The sequence below is a fragment of the Platalea leucorodia genome, assembly GCF_965183815.1.
Source record: "Platalea leucorodia genome assembly, chromosome: 8".
NCBI lineage: Eukaryota > Metazoa > Chordata > Aves > Pelecaniformes > Threskiornithidae > Platalea > Platalea leucorodia.
This window is the reverse complement of record NC_138830.1, coordinates 11,563,546-11,579,868: the sequence shown is the minus strand read 5'-3', so window position 1 is coordinate 11,579,868 and position 16,323 is coordinate 11,563,546. Positions and strand designations below refer to the sequence as shown.

At 40.6% G+C, this 16,323-nt stretch overlaps 1 protein-coding gene across 1 annotated transcript; it reads right to left on the bottom strand.

The window, feature by feature from the left end:
* Window positions 1–863: 863 nt before the first annotated feature.
* On the bottom strand, window positions 864–15,269 carry LOC309594653 (cytochrome P450 2J4-like; the record flags this gene model as incomplete). The annotated part of the gene is made up of 9 exons (XM_082320856.1): window positions 864–1,042; window positions 1,731–1,872; window positions 2,561–2,748; window positions 5,167–5,308; window positions 7,773–7,949; window positions 10,415–10,575; window positions 12,410–12,559; window positions 13,671–13,833; window positions 15,099–15,269. The coding sequence occupies 9 exons, from the start codon at window positions 15,267–15,269 to the stop codon at window positions 864–866; spliced, it is 1,473 nt and encodes a 490-aa protein (XP_082176982.1).
* Window positions 15,270–16,323: the final 1,054 nt, after the last annotated feature.

The window sequence follows — 16,323 nt, the reverse complement described above, 5'->3', positions numbered from 1 at the left end:
CAGCTCTAATTCCAGTAGGCTCCCCACCCAAACTGCCCCTTGGAGGAGCTCCTTGCACCTGCTGTAGCAACCACCCAGTGCTGATCCTGACAGGAGTCAACCCACAGGAGTAAACAGTTGCTCTGTTAGAAAGGACTTTCCAAAAATTAACTTGGCAGAATTTTAAAATATTAAAAGTATCTGCCCCAAAAGAAATCCTGCCTCTATATCTTCACTCTTCACTGAGTTTCAGCCTGCACCTTTTCTCTGCTGGACTCAAAACAGTTATCCTCTAGCAGATTTAAAGTTGCCTTATACATAAACTGCTGCATCAAATCTAGAAATTCTCAGTGAATTATAAGTCATCCATAAATAAAACCAGTTGCTAATTTTTCCTTCTTACCTTTTATTAGTGGTCATCAACAGAAAGTTGACTGAAATGTTACGAGTGATTACAGTAATATAAAGAGGCAGAATTTTCCAGGTATGTTTTTCCAAACTCCATTGCTTTTGAAAACAGGATAACTCAGTGATAATCAATTAATTTTGGAGTCTGCCAGTCAATTTTGTCATTTGCTCACCAGTGTACCAGATTTAAATCTGCCAGGCCAGACAGCAACTGCATGATGCCTTTATGGCTGAGAATGGTGGTGTGTTCCAGATCAAAAGAACTTTTACCAAAAAAAAAAAAAAAAAAAAAAAAGATCACCTCCAAGAGCAGGTAACAAGGTCTGAACAAAACTACCTGCTGTAGACGATAGCTGGCTTTTGGAGCAGAAATTCATATCCAAGACAAAAAACATTATATGGTCTCAAGACACACATTCATGAAAGTAAATAAGATCTATTAAGAGAAGGTGTGTGACATACTGCACATGTCCACCCTAGCGTGGGATGGCACAAACCCTGTAGGGGTGGGGCTGCAGCGTACCCCCCAAAATGGGCTCTGTGTTGATCTTCATCACCCCCTCAGGGAGCCGGAAGGTGAATGCCCGCAGCAGGTTGGCAAAGAAAATAAAGAGCTCGGTCCTGGCTAGATGCTCCCCCAAACACACACGGTGCCCTGCAGAAGGAAGAAGGGAAGGACAGTGAGTAAATTACCCTGATCTCAAAAGCAATTGTATTCGTCCTCATACAAAGCAAAGGTATTCTTGCTGAGTCCAGAATTTCTTTAGGACTTAATGCAACCAATGACACAAAACTTTATGTAATTCTTCCTTTAAAGAATCCTATCTACAGCTATAGATAACTGTGCACCCCTTCTGCTCTGAGTTTTGCTTCAATTACCCCAAAACCCTAATCTTCATTTGACTGACAACTTCAGAGGAATTCATTCAATCATATAAATGAAGAATAAGGACTTGCTCTTCGTGAGAGATGTCGTGCTCCAGTTTTGTACGCATAAAGAATCAGCACAGCTGCTTGCAAGTACTTTCTGAATGTATGTCTGGTGTTGAAATGTATGTCCCAAATCAATAACCATAATCATTAGCAGAGAATTTCCTTCTAAAAATAGGGCAAGTTAGATGTGTACATTTCTCAGGACATCTCTGATTTTCCATGTTATTATTTGTTCAGTAGAACAGATGTTTATAGTTGGATTGGGAAATGTTACTGAAAACAATCATGTTGATTTTATCACTGTTTTCCACAAAGAGGTTTAAAATAAACCACCAATAGGTTTTTCATAGACATCTTAATTCTACAGTCCCAATCCAAACCATTAATGTTTGTGCTGTCAGACCATTTACCTATTGAGAATGGTAAAAAGGCTTCTTGGCTCACAAAGTTTCCATTCTTATCCAAGAAGTGACCAGGGTTGAACTGTCGAGGTGTTTCCCACTGCTCTGGGTCATACAAAGACGAAGCAATATTTGGAAGAACTATGGTGCCCTGAAAGGAGAAAAACACTCACTCAGTTCTGGCTGTCAGTCCTCCCCCAGGAGTCAGGACCGGCTAGGTGAGACCAGTGTTAGCTTACTTTCAGAGTTCAGTGTTGTATGCTGGTAGGTTCATTTCCCCAGTAAGTTCCCTGTGAGGAACTTGAAGTCTTTTTGTTTCAGAATGTCAGTCCAAGCCTGACAGTGGAAGTGGCTGTGTCACTAGAAACTAACAACTTTATTTGTACTAAACTCATTTTCACTTCTAACATTAGAAGCTTCTGTGATTTAGTCTCTTTGACGAAAGCTAGCTGCAAACCTTCATGCTTTTCCCTGGATCTTTTACAGGCTTTCTGCAGGCAAAAATTCAGTCAGAAATCTTTCCAATGCCTTATCAGCACAAATCAATCACAGTATCCTTAAGGTTTTATCTTCTTTGGTTTGTAGAAACACTTGCTAAAATCCCTTCTTCCATCCAGAGCCATCTTTCACTACTGATAACCCTCTCCCAAGAGCTGCGTCACTCAACTCAGCCTGGCAGATGGTTTCTTGTCCTTGTTCCCATTCAGGCTATGACCCAGAGGTATCCAACCCCATTGCTGTTGAGGAGAAGACCCTGGCACAAATAGATTTTAATCCACATCTTTCTTGCTCTATTGATGCAGGAAAGGTCTATAGCAACTGAGAAACTGTGTCTGTACCTTTTTGACAGGGAAGCCCAGCAATGTAGTGTTCCTGACACACACTCTGGGCATGCCAACTGAGACGATATTGCTGAAACGCTGAACCTCGTGAACCACAGCATTTGTGTAGGGCAGTTCTCTCCGATCCTCGTAGCAGATTAACTGGGAAGGACCAAGAACGGTATCCAGCTCCTTCTGCACTTTCTCTGTGGAGAAATATTCACCATTGCAAGTGGAAAAATATATCAAGTATTTTCATATATATATTATATATATAATATATATAATATATAATTCCATTTTCAAAGACATTTTCCATTTACAACTATGAGGACAGCAACACAATTAATGTAAAAATGTAAGTAACTTTTATAAAGAAAATAACAGTAGCAGTGTGTTCCAACACCTTAAACATATGAGAGCTCTACTTCTAGGTCGAAGTTATTTAATTGTAGATTAAGAAGAGACATTTGTTGCTCAAAAATTTAAAACTGTTTAAAAGTTGCCTTACTAACACTTAAATGCAAGAGATAACTGATTTATTGTTGTGTTTTCTTTTGGCTAGGTGCCTCAGGCACCTACAGCTGGTTAGAACCACTAAGCTCACAGCTCTCTGGAATTTAAGCCAGGTGAATCTGGGCCTTAAAAGCCTAATTCCTCTTAAAAGGAAATGGTTCTTATGTAGGATGTCTGTTAAGTGAAGCAATGCCAACTAGAACAATGTCCAAATACCTTAAAAAAAAAACTGGATCTGCTTCTTGGTGCCTGCCTTTTGATCAAAAATAGCATGATTTAAATTACTTATTGCACAGGAGTGTTGGGAGCATTAACAAAAGTATAAAATTTGCTTTGTAAACTTCAAGAGAGGCAGCACACACATAATAAACATGCCTTAGATTTTTAACAAACGATCCTGTCTCTTTCCAGGCGCTTTGAAGCAACACCAAGATGCAGGGAAACCCATTGTGCATTGATCAGTTTGTGCTCATTCACATCAAGCCTGCTCAGGGACTGCCAGCAGTCCTTCACCAAACTATGTTAGGTAGACCCTGACAACAGAGATTTAAGCACCTAACAGAATTTAAAATGTATATCCAGAAAGATTTTCAAGTAAAGTAAATTTCGTTCTATGAAGAGCTAGCTTGTAAAATCAAGAATGACTGCTTCAGGATCCAGTATTGTTTGAAGCGATCAGTCACTGCATAGTATAAATATGTATCTCTGTTCCAGTAGTTCAAAGAACAAGGAGAGCCCAGTTCAGTGATTAGGCAAAAGGCCAAACTTTTCCATATGGTACATAATGGAACTGTGTAACATTGTCATTGGGCGTCAACACAGGCAAAAGTACAAACAGGTTCAAAAAGAAGCCACCGATTAAATGAGGACAGATATACTGGTGTCAGTTCATTATGAGAGCCTGGATGCAATGTATGACTCAAAAAGCCCAGGAAGGATCATTCTGCACACACCCTGCTTTCCCAAGTGTGTGCATGTATTATATTTAGATAAATAAAATTATTCAGGTGAGTCAGCACTTTCATAACCTTAATTACATTAGGTGATAATAAACATGCAATAACACGTGATTAAGTACACCTTCTTGTCTGACAGCTAGAAATTGAGCAATTTTTTCTTATCTTCATCTCTTTGCTCCATTTAAAATCTTGTTCTCCTCTGGGTATTTGCACATATTCTGCTATCTAACAATGAGATTTCTGTTATCCAACATAAGAGATCATTCTTTCTTCGGTTTTCATTTACTGCTCTATGAAAGTGACTGATGGTTATTTAAAAGCTAGACTTAAAAATAAATTTCTTAAATATACATAGACATAACAGATGAGAGATCAAATTCCCCTCCCGACTGGAATAGTTTCTGTTGCAAGAAACTCAAATACATCACAGAGTTAATTTAATCACAGATTAAATAGACATCCTGATACCTTGGGATCATAAATGGACTGATGGACAAAACTAAAGTCAAAGTTGCCAATTGACCTTTAGGTGATTATCTTTACTACTTCTGTGTCCTACAGAGCACAAAGAAGGGCAGGACTCCCTGTAGCCCCCATCACGGATATTCAGCCAGTACGAAGCAGAATTGAAGTGACATCCCTACTATCACACATCAGTTTCTGGTTATTTATTTTCACCCATCAGTCATGTTTATGACTAAGACAGAACCCAAATCAGTTTCTTGAAGTACCATCAGCAGCCAATGGCTGCAGCAGTGGCCACTGTTCCTTCAAGGATTATGTGTGCAAACCCCCTGGCTTCCCAAACAGCAACTCCAGTCCTCTTACTCCATTGACCACCCTACCACAATCTTTCCCCAAAGACCTCAACCCCTGCATCTCCATCAGCCACAACCTCCCATATATGTGCATACTTCCCAAACTGTTAACTCTCGCTGGGAACTGCCTTATGCCTGTGACTGCTGTAAGAGCCTCTATACAGATACTCTGGATCTACGAATGCTGCCTAGCACAGACCTACCAGTACAAAAAGGTCCATGTGCCACTAGCCATATACCAGTATCTAGGAACAATCTCTGATCCCTGAAAATATTATGACTTGGCTGTTCTATTGCATTGCAGATATTTGTGACATGCTTATCTACTCACCTTGGATGTCTGGATTTGCCACCATATAGAGCAGGCCCCAGTTCAAAGTAGTGCTTGTTGTCTCTGATCCGCCCAAGAAAAGGTCATTTATAGAATAAACCATGTTGTCTTCATTGTATGTAGACCTAGGTTCATCTTTGGACTGCAAATGATAAGAAAAAGTAGAGGTTTATACATGAAAGTCAGAAAAAACAGAATAGGGTTAAATGTGATTTTATCACCCGTTCCAAGCTGCAGTGTGTTCTGCCTATAGTACAATACAGAGAGACTGATAAAGAATATTAGACACCAAAGATGATTATCAATACGAAAAGCTAACATTTCACAAAAGGACAAGCCGTGTTTAGTCCACTCAATCATGAAGCTAAGTCACATGTTCTCCACAGAAAAGGATTGTTGGCTCAATCGTGCAAATACTGGTACATTTAGAATGTTTCATAAGTAGATGTTCCTCTGAAGGTGTGTACCAGCATGTCATTCTTCACGCCTCAAGTCATATTCCATCATTTAGTTTTTCTACCAAGCAATACAGTGATCAGGTAACGAACACTGGGCTGTCAAAAGTTCTTAACCTGTGATATTCAGGCTTCTTCTCCACTACAAGGCCACAATGACTCACGTACAGCTGCTCTGGGGTTTTCCAGTTTTCAGTTATAAGAGTAAGGACACGTATGTGAATGCTGAAACTATGAAAGAATACTGTTATGGTTTGGAGGAATTCATTGTCTAAATTTAGGGAGGTTATGCTCATGGGTCTTGACCCTTTTATTTGCCAGTGGAGCAATTGGTAAGTGGGAAGGAGTTTTTCCCTGTTGTAATATCATCTAATCTTTTTATATAGGCCCTGCGTATCTGTTACAGACAGTTCAATTTTTTTAATAAACAAACTTGGATTATTTCTACCCAGCAGAGTCCCGGAAGAGCTCGCTGAACTGATTTCTGGCCCACTGATGTTCAAGTCTCATAAATCTTACAACAGCAGTGAAAGGCTTTAGAAGCAGTTAAATGCTTTGGAAGACCAGACGTGTTACTGTTGTGCCAGTATCAAAAAATTTAAAACAAGAGGATCCAAGGAACTAGAAGCCAGTTAGGCTGACATCCACCCTGGACATAAAAATATAGCAGCTGACATGGGAATCAATTAATAAAGAATTACCCACTAGAAATACAAATTAATGCTAATTATTATAACATAGAAAACTGATCTTGGCAAGGAGATTTGATTTGATTCTTTAATAGAATTACCAGTTTGGATGATAATGACAATTTCACAGTTGCAATATACTTGGGGTTCCACAAGATAGTTGCTTGTGTTCCCCACAACAACAAAAAAATCAAGCACTACGAAGTATTCATACGACACATGCTAAAAGACCAACGAGCTGGCTGACACAAATAGCTAATAGACATTCTTCCCTGGATGCGCGTCTCTGTGGTGTGACTGAGCACAGCAGCAGAGCCAACTCAAGGAGTACACAAGGCAGGCAGCGGGTCCAGGAGGGCAGACCCATTTCGGCTGTGCCAGGAGATGCAAGATGGGTGCCTCCAGCCTGACAAGGTTGCAGTGCCTTCTGTTGCTGCAACCAGCACATGACCACGGCGGAGGGAGCACCGGCTCTCCCTGCAGGGAAGCGCTGCCTCCCAGGGGAGCAGTCACTGCCCACTTCTCCAGGGGCTGCAAGAGTAGATACCCCCTACCCTGGATGTCTCATTTGGCCCTCTGAGCCACTCTTGGCTTGTCACCCCCCAGTAACACCAGTCTCGTCACTTCCTCCCCTTTGTCCTTTTCTTCCTACCACCAAGCAGAACAGGAGGAGGAATATGACCTACTGCAGTGGAGAAGAGGAGAAAGGAAGAGTGATTAAGTGGAGGTAGAAGGAGTCACAGAGGGGAAGGGCATCTGCTAGTCCAGGAATTAGGGAGGGAATCCAGTTCCCAAGAGATTCAGACAAAGAAAAAGTGATCCTGGCAAGGTCTAGAAGAGGGAGAGATGTGTGTCCCCACTCACAGCTTATGCAAGCCTCCTACAGCCTTCCAAAACCTTACAGATTCCCACCTACCTCTACTATGCCTGCCTGCCTGAAATGCCCTTATTTGTCCCAGTTGCCTTTGTCTGCTTGAAACTTCAGTGACCCTGGCTCTGTCCTCTTCTCCAGCCTTGCCTGAAACTCCGCTGACTCCTAGCGTATTTCCTCACAAAAAGCTCTCAAAATCCAACTGTTCTCTTGCAGCAACCTCTCTTGACAAATGCTTACCAGCCAAATATCCTATCTAGACCATCCCACTCTGTCTCCCCAAGACCTTCCCAGTTCTCTTGTGGTCCACTTAGAAACTGAGTATTCTTTCCTGGAGGCCTTAAATCATTTTGTAACGAGTGCCAATGAGAAAAAATGCAATGTATTAACCTGCCCTTTAATGAAAGGATTGCAAGGTGCTGTGGCATATCAATAATTAGAAAGGATTTAGAAAGTCTCTGGTTACTGGATTCACATTAGGATGTCTGTGAAAGGTAAGAGACTGCGATAGAAGGGCTCAGAGTGGATGATTTAATGGTCCGTTTCACCTTATTACCCATGAATGTATGATCAGGCAGAACAAATACTTACTTTTTCAATGTGAGCCAGGTAAAAGTCAATGAAATCCTGCAGTTCGTCTGATCTGCCATGCTCCGTGTGCATTCTGATCTCTCTCCTTGTAAAAGAGCTCAGGACATCATAGCAAGACAACGCCTTCTTATGAGGACCAGGGAGATGGCACATCAGCCAGGGGAAGATTTCATACAGCTGCGGGAGTGACACGAGAGGTACCACAAAGTCTCTATCACTACAAAATGCATTTTAGGCTACTAAACAGAGAAGGTAATATACACATTAGCATGTGGTTTTGGCATCATTAGTAAAATATTCTGACAAAGACTATGCTTATGTTTTCGAGTTGTGAAACAGTACACTATATAATTTCTAGCTGTGTTGATGGTAAGATTCAGAGTTCCACAGGCTTTCAGCCACAAGCCAAATTAGGATGATTATAATTACAATGAACTGTATTCATTTATTCAATTATTCAATTCATGTATTCAATTACAATGAACTGTATTCAGACACTTAAGAAGTGAGATCCTGCCCTCCAGTGGAGAATACCAGATTGCAAACTGTCCTCACCGGGATGTGCAAAAGCAGTTGATATAACCAAAAGCAAGGGCCGGCTACCAGGGGCTGGTACGCAAACTTAGTAATCCCTGAAAGCACTCTCTACTAATCGAGATCTCAGGGGTCCTTAATAAAACTTGAAACATCCGAAACCCAGAAAAGCTGAGAAACAGCTACCTGACATTTTTGAGTGCACTCCTCTGGAAAAGAAGGCGGCATTAGCTGGCACAACCAGATTAATTTTATCTTTCTCTCTTACTGTTTGGGAAAATCTGGCCTAAGAATAACTGCTTTCTACCTACTCTGATAGCTAGCAAGTTCATTCTGATTTTCCGCCTATATTTATGCCTGGAGAATTTGTATACATTGTTCTTGTATCTGCAGTGTATTTTCTCTTAATAGTTCTTTTCCTGCTCGAAACATAATCCCATGATTTCTTTATCAGCAGAAGTTCTATCCTTTCTCAGTCTTCATTTTGCTGAGCTCTTCTTGTACTCTCCTAATTATACCACAGAAAGCGTGTTCTTAGGTGTTCACTAAAGTCTGGCTGAATTAGATAGACTACATGTCTGTCTTTCTGGGAAATCAGTTCTTATTGTCAGACATCCAATTATCAATTAATCATTGCCTTATCACAAAAAGGTAGCAGTCCAGCCCTTGGAAAATTCATACAGAATTTCATACCCTTTTTCTTTAGTTCCATCTCTGGTATTTTTTTTCTTTCAAAATCTGTTCAGAAGCCTTACACGCAACTGCCGTCTGACTAATCATATATGATTGCCCAGATTACATGCATTCCGACTCTCAAATGCATGCACTTTCCGGCTACTATGGCACCCTGACTGTAAGTGGAATTTAGCTGTCAATGCTCAAGACAGGAACTGAGCCCATCCACCTTCCTGGCTACCGGTCCTGCCAAAACTCCTCCTCCATTTCTGGAGGGGCCCAGTCCACAGCGTTCTCCCATTCAGTGCCTGACAGCATGGAATCCAGTTAAGAAATGGGAATGTGGACACAGCGATGTCCAGTTTTTACATAATACTGAGTACTCTTTGCATCCAGGAAGTGGGAAGATTGCAGCCCTCCCTCTGGAATGGTTTGAACCCCTGTTCTTATTTCCCAGAACAGCATCTTATTCCTAGCAAAGCTAGGATAGGAAGGAGAGAAGAAAAGGAGGTATATTCTCTATCACAAAAGCAGGTCTCGCCTGCCACCGCTACACACAACTTATAGGACCAAAACTAGGCTAAGCAAAAGGGAACCTTACCATAACTCGGTGAGAAGAATGCTCCATGGGATGTGGGGGGAAATCTCTGTATGACAGTGGTTGCTTATGTGTTTTACATTAAGAAGCTACTGTATAAGATATATGGGATAACTTTAGAACTGGAACCAGAACCAGAACTCCCAGGCAACTTTGAATGTCCTTCTGTGCAAAGCAGACCTCTTCTAATGTCAGATAAGTCCTTGACTCTCAGAAGAGCGCTGATTGTTTTGATTGATTGCCAGGCTTACAGGTGTATTTGCTGGCTTAGCATTTCCTATGTTCTGCTGCCTGCGTCTAGAACTGCTCCTCACTTACTGTGAAGGAGTGGAATTTCTCTGGGAAGTCTTCAAGTCTCCACTTCTTATAGAGGAAATGGTGATACGTGGCCACAATCAAAACAGGTATTTGAATCATTCTTCACTCTGTTGACTGTATATAAAACACTGTCTAAACTTGGCACGTGAATAACGCTTTTGGACCTGACATTTAGTATTTAACAATCACGATGCCCAAGGCAGGAATCTGTTGTGTATGGGGGTTGAGAAACCAAGTAACAAACGTGACGCAGGAGCAGTTCATCAGCTTTTGCCTTGCTGAAAAGATTCAGGAGCAAACTACCTTATCACAGTACTCAAAGACAGGACAATGAACACAAATGACCAAAGCTGGTATGTAAAGCATTACCATCACAATTTGAGGTAGTGCACTGCCCGGTAAAGCTGCATGGGACATCACTCACCCATTCGGAAACTTTTGCCTAACAGCTACCTCTTGAACCTGCATTTCTCACTTGCTGTTTTACTCAGAAAAAGGCAACAGATTGTTTACTTACATGATGAATAAAGCTGCCTGCAAATTTGAATAGACGCTCTGTGGCTCTAATCAGTTCACGGAAGGTTTCGTCCTCTCTGGAGAAGCGATGTCCAAAAACAACAGCACAAATTACATTTGAGATGGAATGAATGAGAGGGAAAGAAGGATCCAGGGGTTTCCCTGCAACCACAATAATAAATGTCACTGTTAATGTCTCCTATTCTGCTTTAGTGAAATGAGAGAATACTATATGTTACCCAAAGAACTTTCAGGAGAGCATTGCATTTCACAGAGAAGCAGCAACCTTCTTACAAAATTGTAGTATCAAACTGATCCTTCACAACTATGGTGCAATCCCATAATCCCAGGAATGTGTGGCACGCTAAAGAAATGCCAAATGTGTAATATATTTTGTAATATGATAGAGCAAATTTAGAGGTAAGGAAAAAAAATTACACGCAAGTTTGCTGTCTGGCAAATTCGAAACAGGTCTCAAGCATGGGAATGACTGAAAACACTGGGGTCAAAGGAACTCTGAGGGGAGAACCGTAAGAAGAGAGGCAGCCTTATTCAGCAAGAACATAAATACATGCAAGGCTACTGTATTTTGTCTGACCTTGCTAGAGATGTACAACATCCAGTAAGATAAAATGTTGTAAACGCCTTTCAACCAATTGTGACAACAATATAATAACTAATTTTAAAGCAATTACTTGAAAAACTAATCTCAAAAAAAAAAAAAAATTAAATAAATTTGTGACTCCAGAATAAATGACTGTAAACAACTATATCTAGGTACGTACTGATGCAACTGTCCAACACGCAGCGCACAATTCTGATTAGCAACTTATTGTTCTGGGCTTTTCTTTCCTGCACATGTGGCCACATCTCAATCTCTCCTAGTTCTTAAACCATGGGATTGGGCTAGATGTAATTACTTTTAACTGATACAATGCTAGCCACAGCATGTCCTGATTTACTGTGTCTTTTCATAATGAGCAGTATTGGGAAATCCAACTCACATGCTCCTAACTGGGTTAATCAGGATAAAATGTTGTAATGGAGACAAGATTCTAGTCACTGCTTTACAGAACACATGCAAATGGCGTTACAAGACTTAATTCATCAGCATTGATAACGTGCTCATATCTTTATGCACCAGCAACATGAGGCAAAGGTGGCCAACATCATCCTGGGCTGCATTAGGAAAGGCACTGCCAGCAGGTCAAGGGAGGTGATCCTTCCCCTCCGACCAGCACTGGTGAGAATCATCTGGAGTGCTGGGTCCAGTTCTGGGCTCCCCAGAACAAGAGAGACAGCAATATACGGGAACAAGTTGAGCAAAGGGCCACAAGGACAATTAAGGGGTTGGAGCATCTGATGTAAGAGAGGCTGAGAGAGCTGGGACTGCTTAGCCTGGAGAAGAGAAGGCTCAGGGAAGTATCTTAACTATGTATAGATACCTTATGGAAGGGAATAAAGAACACGGAGCTAGACTTTTCTCAGTGGTATCAAGTGAGGCAATGGACAAAAACTGAAATACGTTAAATTCTGCCTAAATGTAAGAAATTTTTTTACTGTAGGGCTGATTGAACGGTGGAACAGGTTACCCAGAGAAGTGGTAAAGTCTCCATTCTTGCAGATATTTAAAAGCCAACTGGACTCAGCACTAAGAAACCTGCTCTGATTGACCCTTCTTTGGGAAGGGGTTAGACTAGACCATCTTCAGAGATCCCTTTCCACTTTAAGCATTCTGTGATATAAATAATAAATAAGCTCCAGTTTTGCTTCCAATTTTAGTAGTTTTGTAAATAACTTTGACAAGAATAGTCTCCCACTGGGTTTGAAAACACAGGACTAGGGTCTTTGCATTTTCAGCCCATTCCACATAGACACCGTAAGACCCCACATGCTCTCTTGCGGAACAAAAGCTGCCCTTGATTTCAGAGCAGGACAGAGAAGTTCATACACTAAAGACATCAGACTAATGAATCTGTATTTACTGCACAGATACCTTTCGTACTTGCAAAGAAGTCTACCAGGTAGTGGGCCTCTTCTTGAACTCGATGCTCCAGACCTCTTTTCCCCAGACCAAGGTTGCGTAGAGTCCTCAGTGCAAACCTTCTCTGCTGCTTCCAGGTGTGACCGGTTGCCAACATAATCCCTGCATGCATTCAAGGAAGAGCTCTTTATCATGGTCATATTTATTATAGACAAAGACTACATTAAAAGATTTACTAAACCACAGAATACAATGAAACTATTGCATTGCCTCTGAACGCAAAGACACAAAGGAACAGCTGTGGCATGTAAGCTTGTGGGCAGGGCTAAAATGGACAAACTCAGCTGGGTAATAAAATGACTTGCAGGATTAAGCTTGATGCAAGACAACCAGTTATCTCAGAAAGTTTGACAGCTGCTTCTCTAGACATTCTCTGAAGTGCTTGCCTCCCACTCTCTTCTATGCTTGGAGCTCACCTGACCAGTGTAATGATTCTCATGAAGGGGAAAGGGGAAACAAGTTCTGACTGCCTACAGTCAGGGAGAAAAGTTCCTGTCCACAGGGCAGAAAAGTTCATTACTTGGGCTTTGTGACAAATATCTTCAGAAGAAATAAACTTCATATACTAACAGGACCTTCAATGTAGTATAAAAATCATCAATGACTGAAACAAATTCAAATTAGAAATATTTATTGAATTAGGTTTCCTTAAAAAAAGCTGATGTCCCAAATAAAATAAAGGTTATTTCATAATGCATGCATTCATGAAAATCGGGAGTTTGGGAATTTCCAGTATGTTTGGGGAGTATGAAACCTACAGCAAGCTTGAAACAGAAGCGCACTGAATCTCTAGATGCAACTGTGAGATTAAGAAAATATTCACAAAAGGAAGGGAATGGGAAGAAGATCCCACCACCAAGCTCGCTCTTCAGTTGAAAACGTAATGGTGGGAGGCAGCAAGTCCAGGACAAGGAAGTGTGCCGTTTCCTGCTCTTCCTCCACTTCTCTGTGGCACAACCTACTGCTGCCTCACCTCATCACCTCTCAATCTGCTCCAGTGAATATTTCACACAAGGCACTATAAATCTTTTCTTTTACTGGTCCTTTCCTCCTACTACTATCCAAAGGCTATTTCACCCCTCCCTACTTTGCAGTTCACCTGGCAGTTATTCCTCATAGACAAGCCCTGCTACTGTGGTACCTTTGGAAGTGGTTACAAGCTACAAAAGAGCTGCAATCTGTCAAGACAATATTTATGGCAAGAAAATCTCACCTTTTCCTTTGGCCATTGCTCTGAAGAAAGGCGACACTAGCCTCCCAGAAACATCTTCAGGGTGCATGGTCATACCATCCTTAACTGCTTGAAATCCATTCAGTACAATCACTGGGGTCCATCCAAACCATAAGGTGAATATGTTGCCATGAATTTTTGCCAGCTATAGATGGGAGAGAAGCCAGGAAAGCACAGATGAAATCCCACACACTGTAAACAATCAGAGGATGAACCTGTTTTTACACAGATTACGGGGCCAGCCCTAAGGTGGAATGATATTCTCCATCTTTCCCACAAGATTACAGTTATCTGTGAGAAAGCATGAATGTCTTTTCCAGCATTCACTGTTGGAAACAACTGAATATTCCAGCTTTTCAGAGCTGCAGATCTATGCCAAAAAAACATTAGGTAACTTTTATTACTGTATATAAGCCAAGGCTCAGTTTACAATAATTGATGTGATAAAGGGTGTTTTCTATGCATGAATTTATTTCAAGAGGGTTTCTATCATTTGTACTGGTAATGTGGCACAAAGGGAACACAGAAATGTCAGAGGAGTAATTAGCTCGTAGAGACTGGACCAATTATTTTCTTCTTTCTGTGCCCCCCTTTTGCATATTTAGGTACTGGAACTTGAGTAAGACCATTCTGTCTCACAGCGTCCTTACTTCCCGTCTGAATCTGCCGTTTGGTCGGAATAACTGGCGTGCCTCATCGAAATCACAGTGACAGAAGCCACTGGGGTTGTCTATTGAGAATCCTGGAAGCACTGCGAGAACCAACAGAATGAAATAGAGGTGGCTTTGTGTGCAGAAGTACTCCTCAAAAAACAACTAACAAAAGGTTTGCGGGGTTTTTTTTAGATCCTGTCAATACAAAGAAGCATAGGCACACATAGTGCATCTTAAGTATCTATTTACTGCTCAACTTAGAGAGCGCCAGTGCTCAGAAAGCTAAAAATCCATGCTGTGAAAGTAATTTTTTTAAATAGTATTTATTTTCCCTAACTGCAAATCTGATATATTATCCCTAAAGGTATTTAATCCTAAATTATACCAATTTTCACATGAATTTGTCAAATTTAGTGCTAAGAGGTGATGTAAAGTTATCAAGTTTCACATGAATTTATCAAATTCAGTGTTAAAAGGTGATGGGTTTAAGCATCAGAACGATTTTCACACATTCAGAACTTCAATACCGGTTTTCTTAGCTTGGTGAACCACTTTATGCTACAATAACTTTTTCTTATTTTGCCAACCAAACCAGCAGTTCCAAACCAAACCAAGTGCAATATCACAGTGGCTAGTTAACAATCACAGTATGTTACCAATGTAGTTTTGGGAGAGGATGTTTTCACACAGCAAACAACATGAGAAATGGGAAATTACAAAGACTTTTAAACAATTAGGAGTATCTGAAAATAAATACCTTCATGAGGAGATCACGATTAAACTGAAAGTTCAGCTGTATCAAGGTCCCAAAAATTGGGAGAGGGATTGGTCCAGGAGGAAGCTGTCTCCGTACTCGTTGCAACTTAAAAAACTGTGTAATTAGAAGAAATACAGCCAAGGCTATAAGAACGTGACTTATTGTCAACATTTTAAGAGCTGCTTTTACCAGCTTGTCTTTATTGAAAATAGTCTATTGAAGCTATTAAGGCTGGTTGCTCAACCAGTTTTTTCGTAAGAGTTTAAATTTCATTTAATAACTATTCCCCACCCCGAACCCTCCCTCTTTATTATCAGCCACTCCCTTTTTGTCCCACTCATTACATTCTCATGCTCAAGCATATTTAATAGATGCATAGCCCTCTCCCTCTGCTCATTCAGATTATATTTATCGAATATGAATCCCAAGATTTGTAGGAATGGTGTCTTAAAAGACTAGGGCCAAGATTTTCCAGGCAATGTAGAAACACATATCCACATGTAAATTCTCCATCCAATTTTCTGAAACAATTGTGGATGGTATGTGCTCCTGCAAATACCTCATGAATGCTTTTAGAAAAGCAATAGCCATACATACAAATTAGGCATGCAAATGTAAGTGGATATTAAATCTTGGAGTTTTTAAAAAGTTTTGTATATATTCCATGTACACGTATATCCAGTAATGGCAAGGCTGATAAAAGTTAAAAGCCCACATTTATCTTAAGATAGATATACAAGCATCTAATGCTTAATACAAAAAGCAAAATTTGTTAGGCTTTCAAATTTAATTGAAAACATAACTGGTTTAATATATAACCTCACTTTTTTTTCCTAACCTATTTGCAATAGCTAACTTCACTGAGGGTTTTGCCTGCTCCAGAATTTCCCCCTTCAATCTTGACATAAAGGCGGATACCCTAAAGGATGTTTTGAGCAATCATCAGAAAGCTTGCCAGATAAATAGAGCATAGGCATATAGAAATTATATCTAGTAAGAAACACACAGATAAAAAAACAACATGGGAACCTTGATCTACAACCAGAACTAAGGGCCCCAGCAAGAACTAGTCATGATGTGTGTGTGCCATGCTTGGTAACTTGAGAATAAATGCCATCTGTAGCCAAGGCTCTTTGCCAAGCCTCAACACACGCAGTAAGTATAAACCTAGTAGCACCAAGGGAGTTCACACGTCTGCAATCAGACCATGAAAACCATGTGAGAG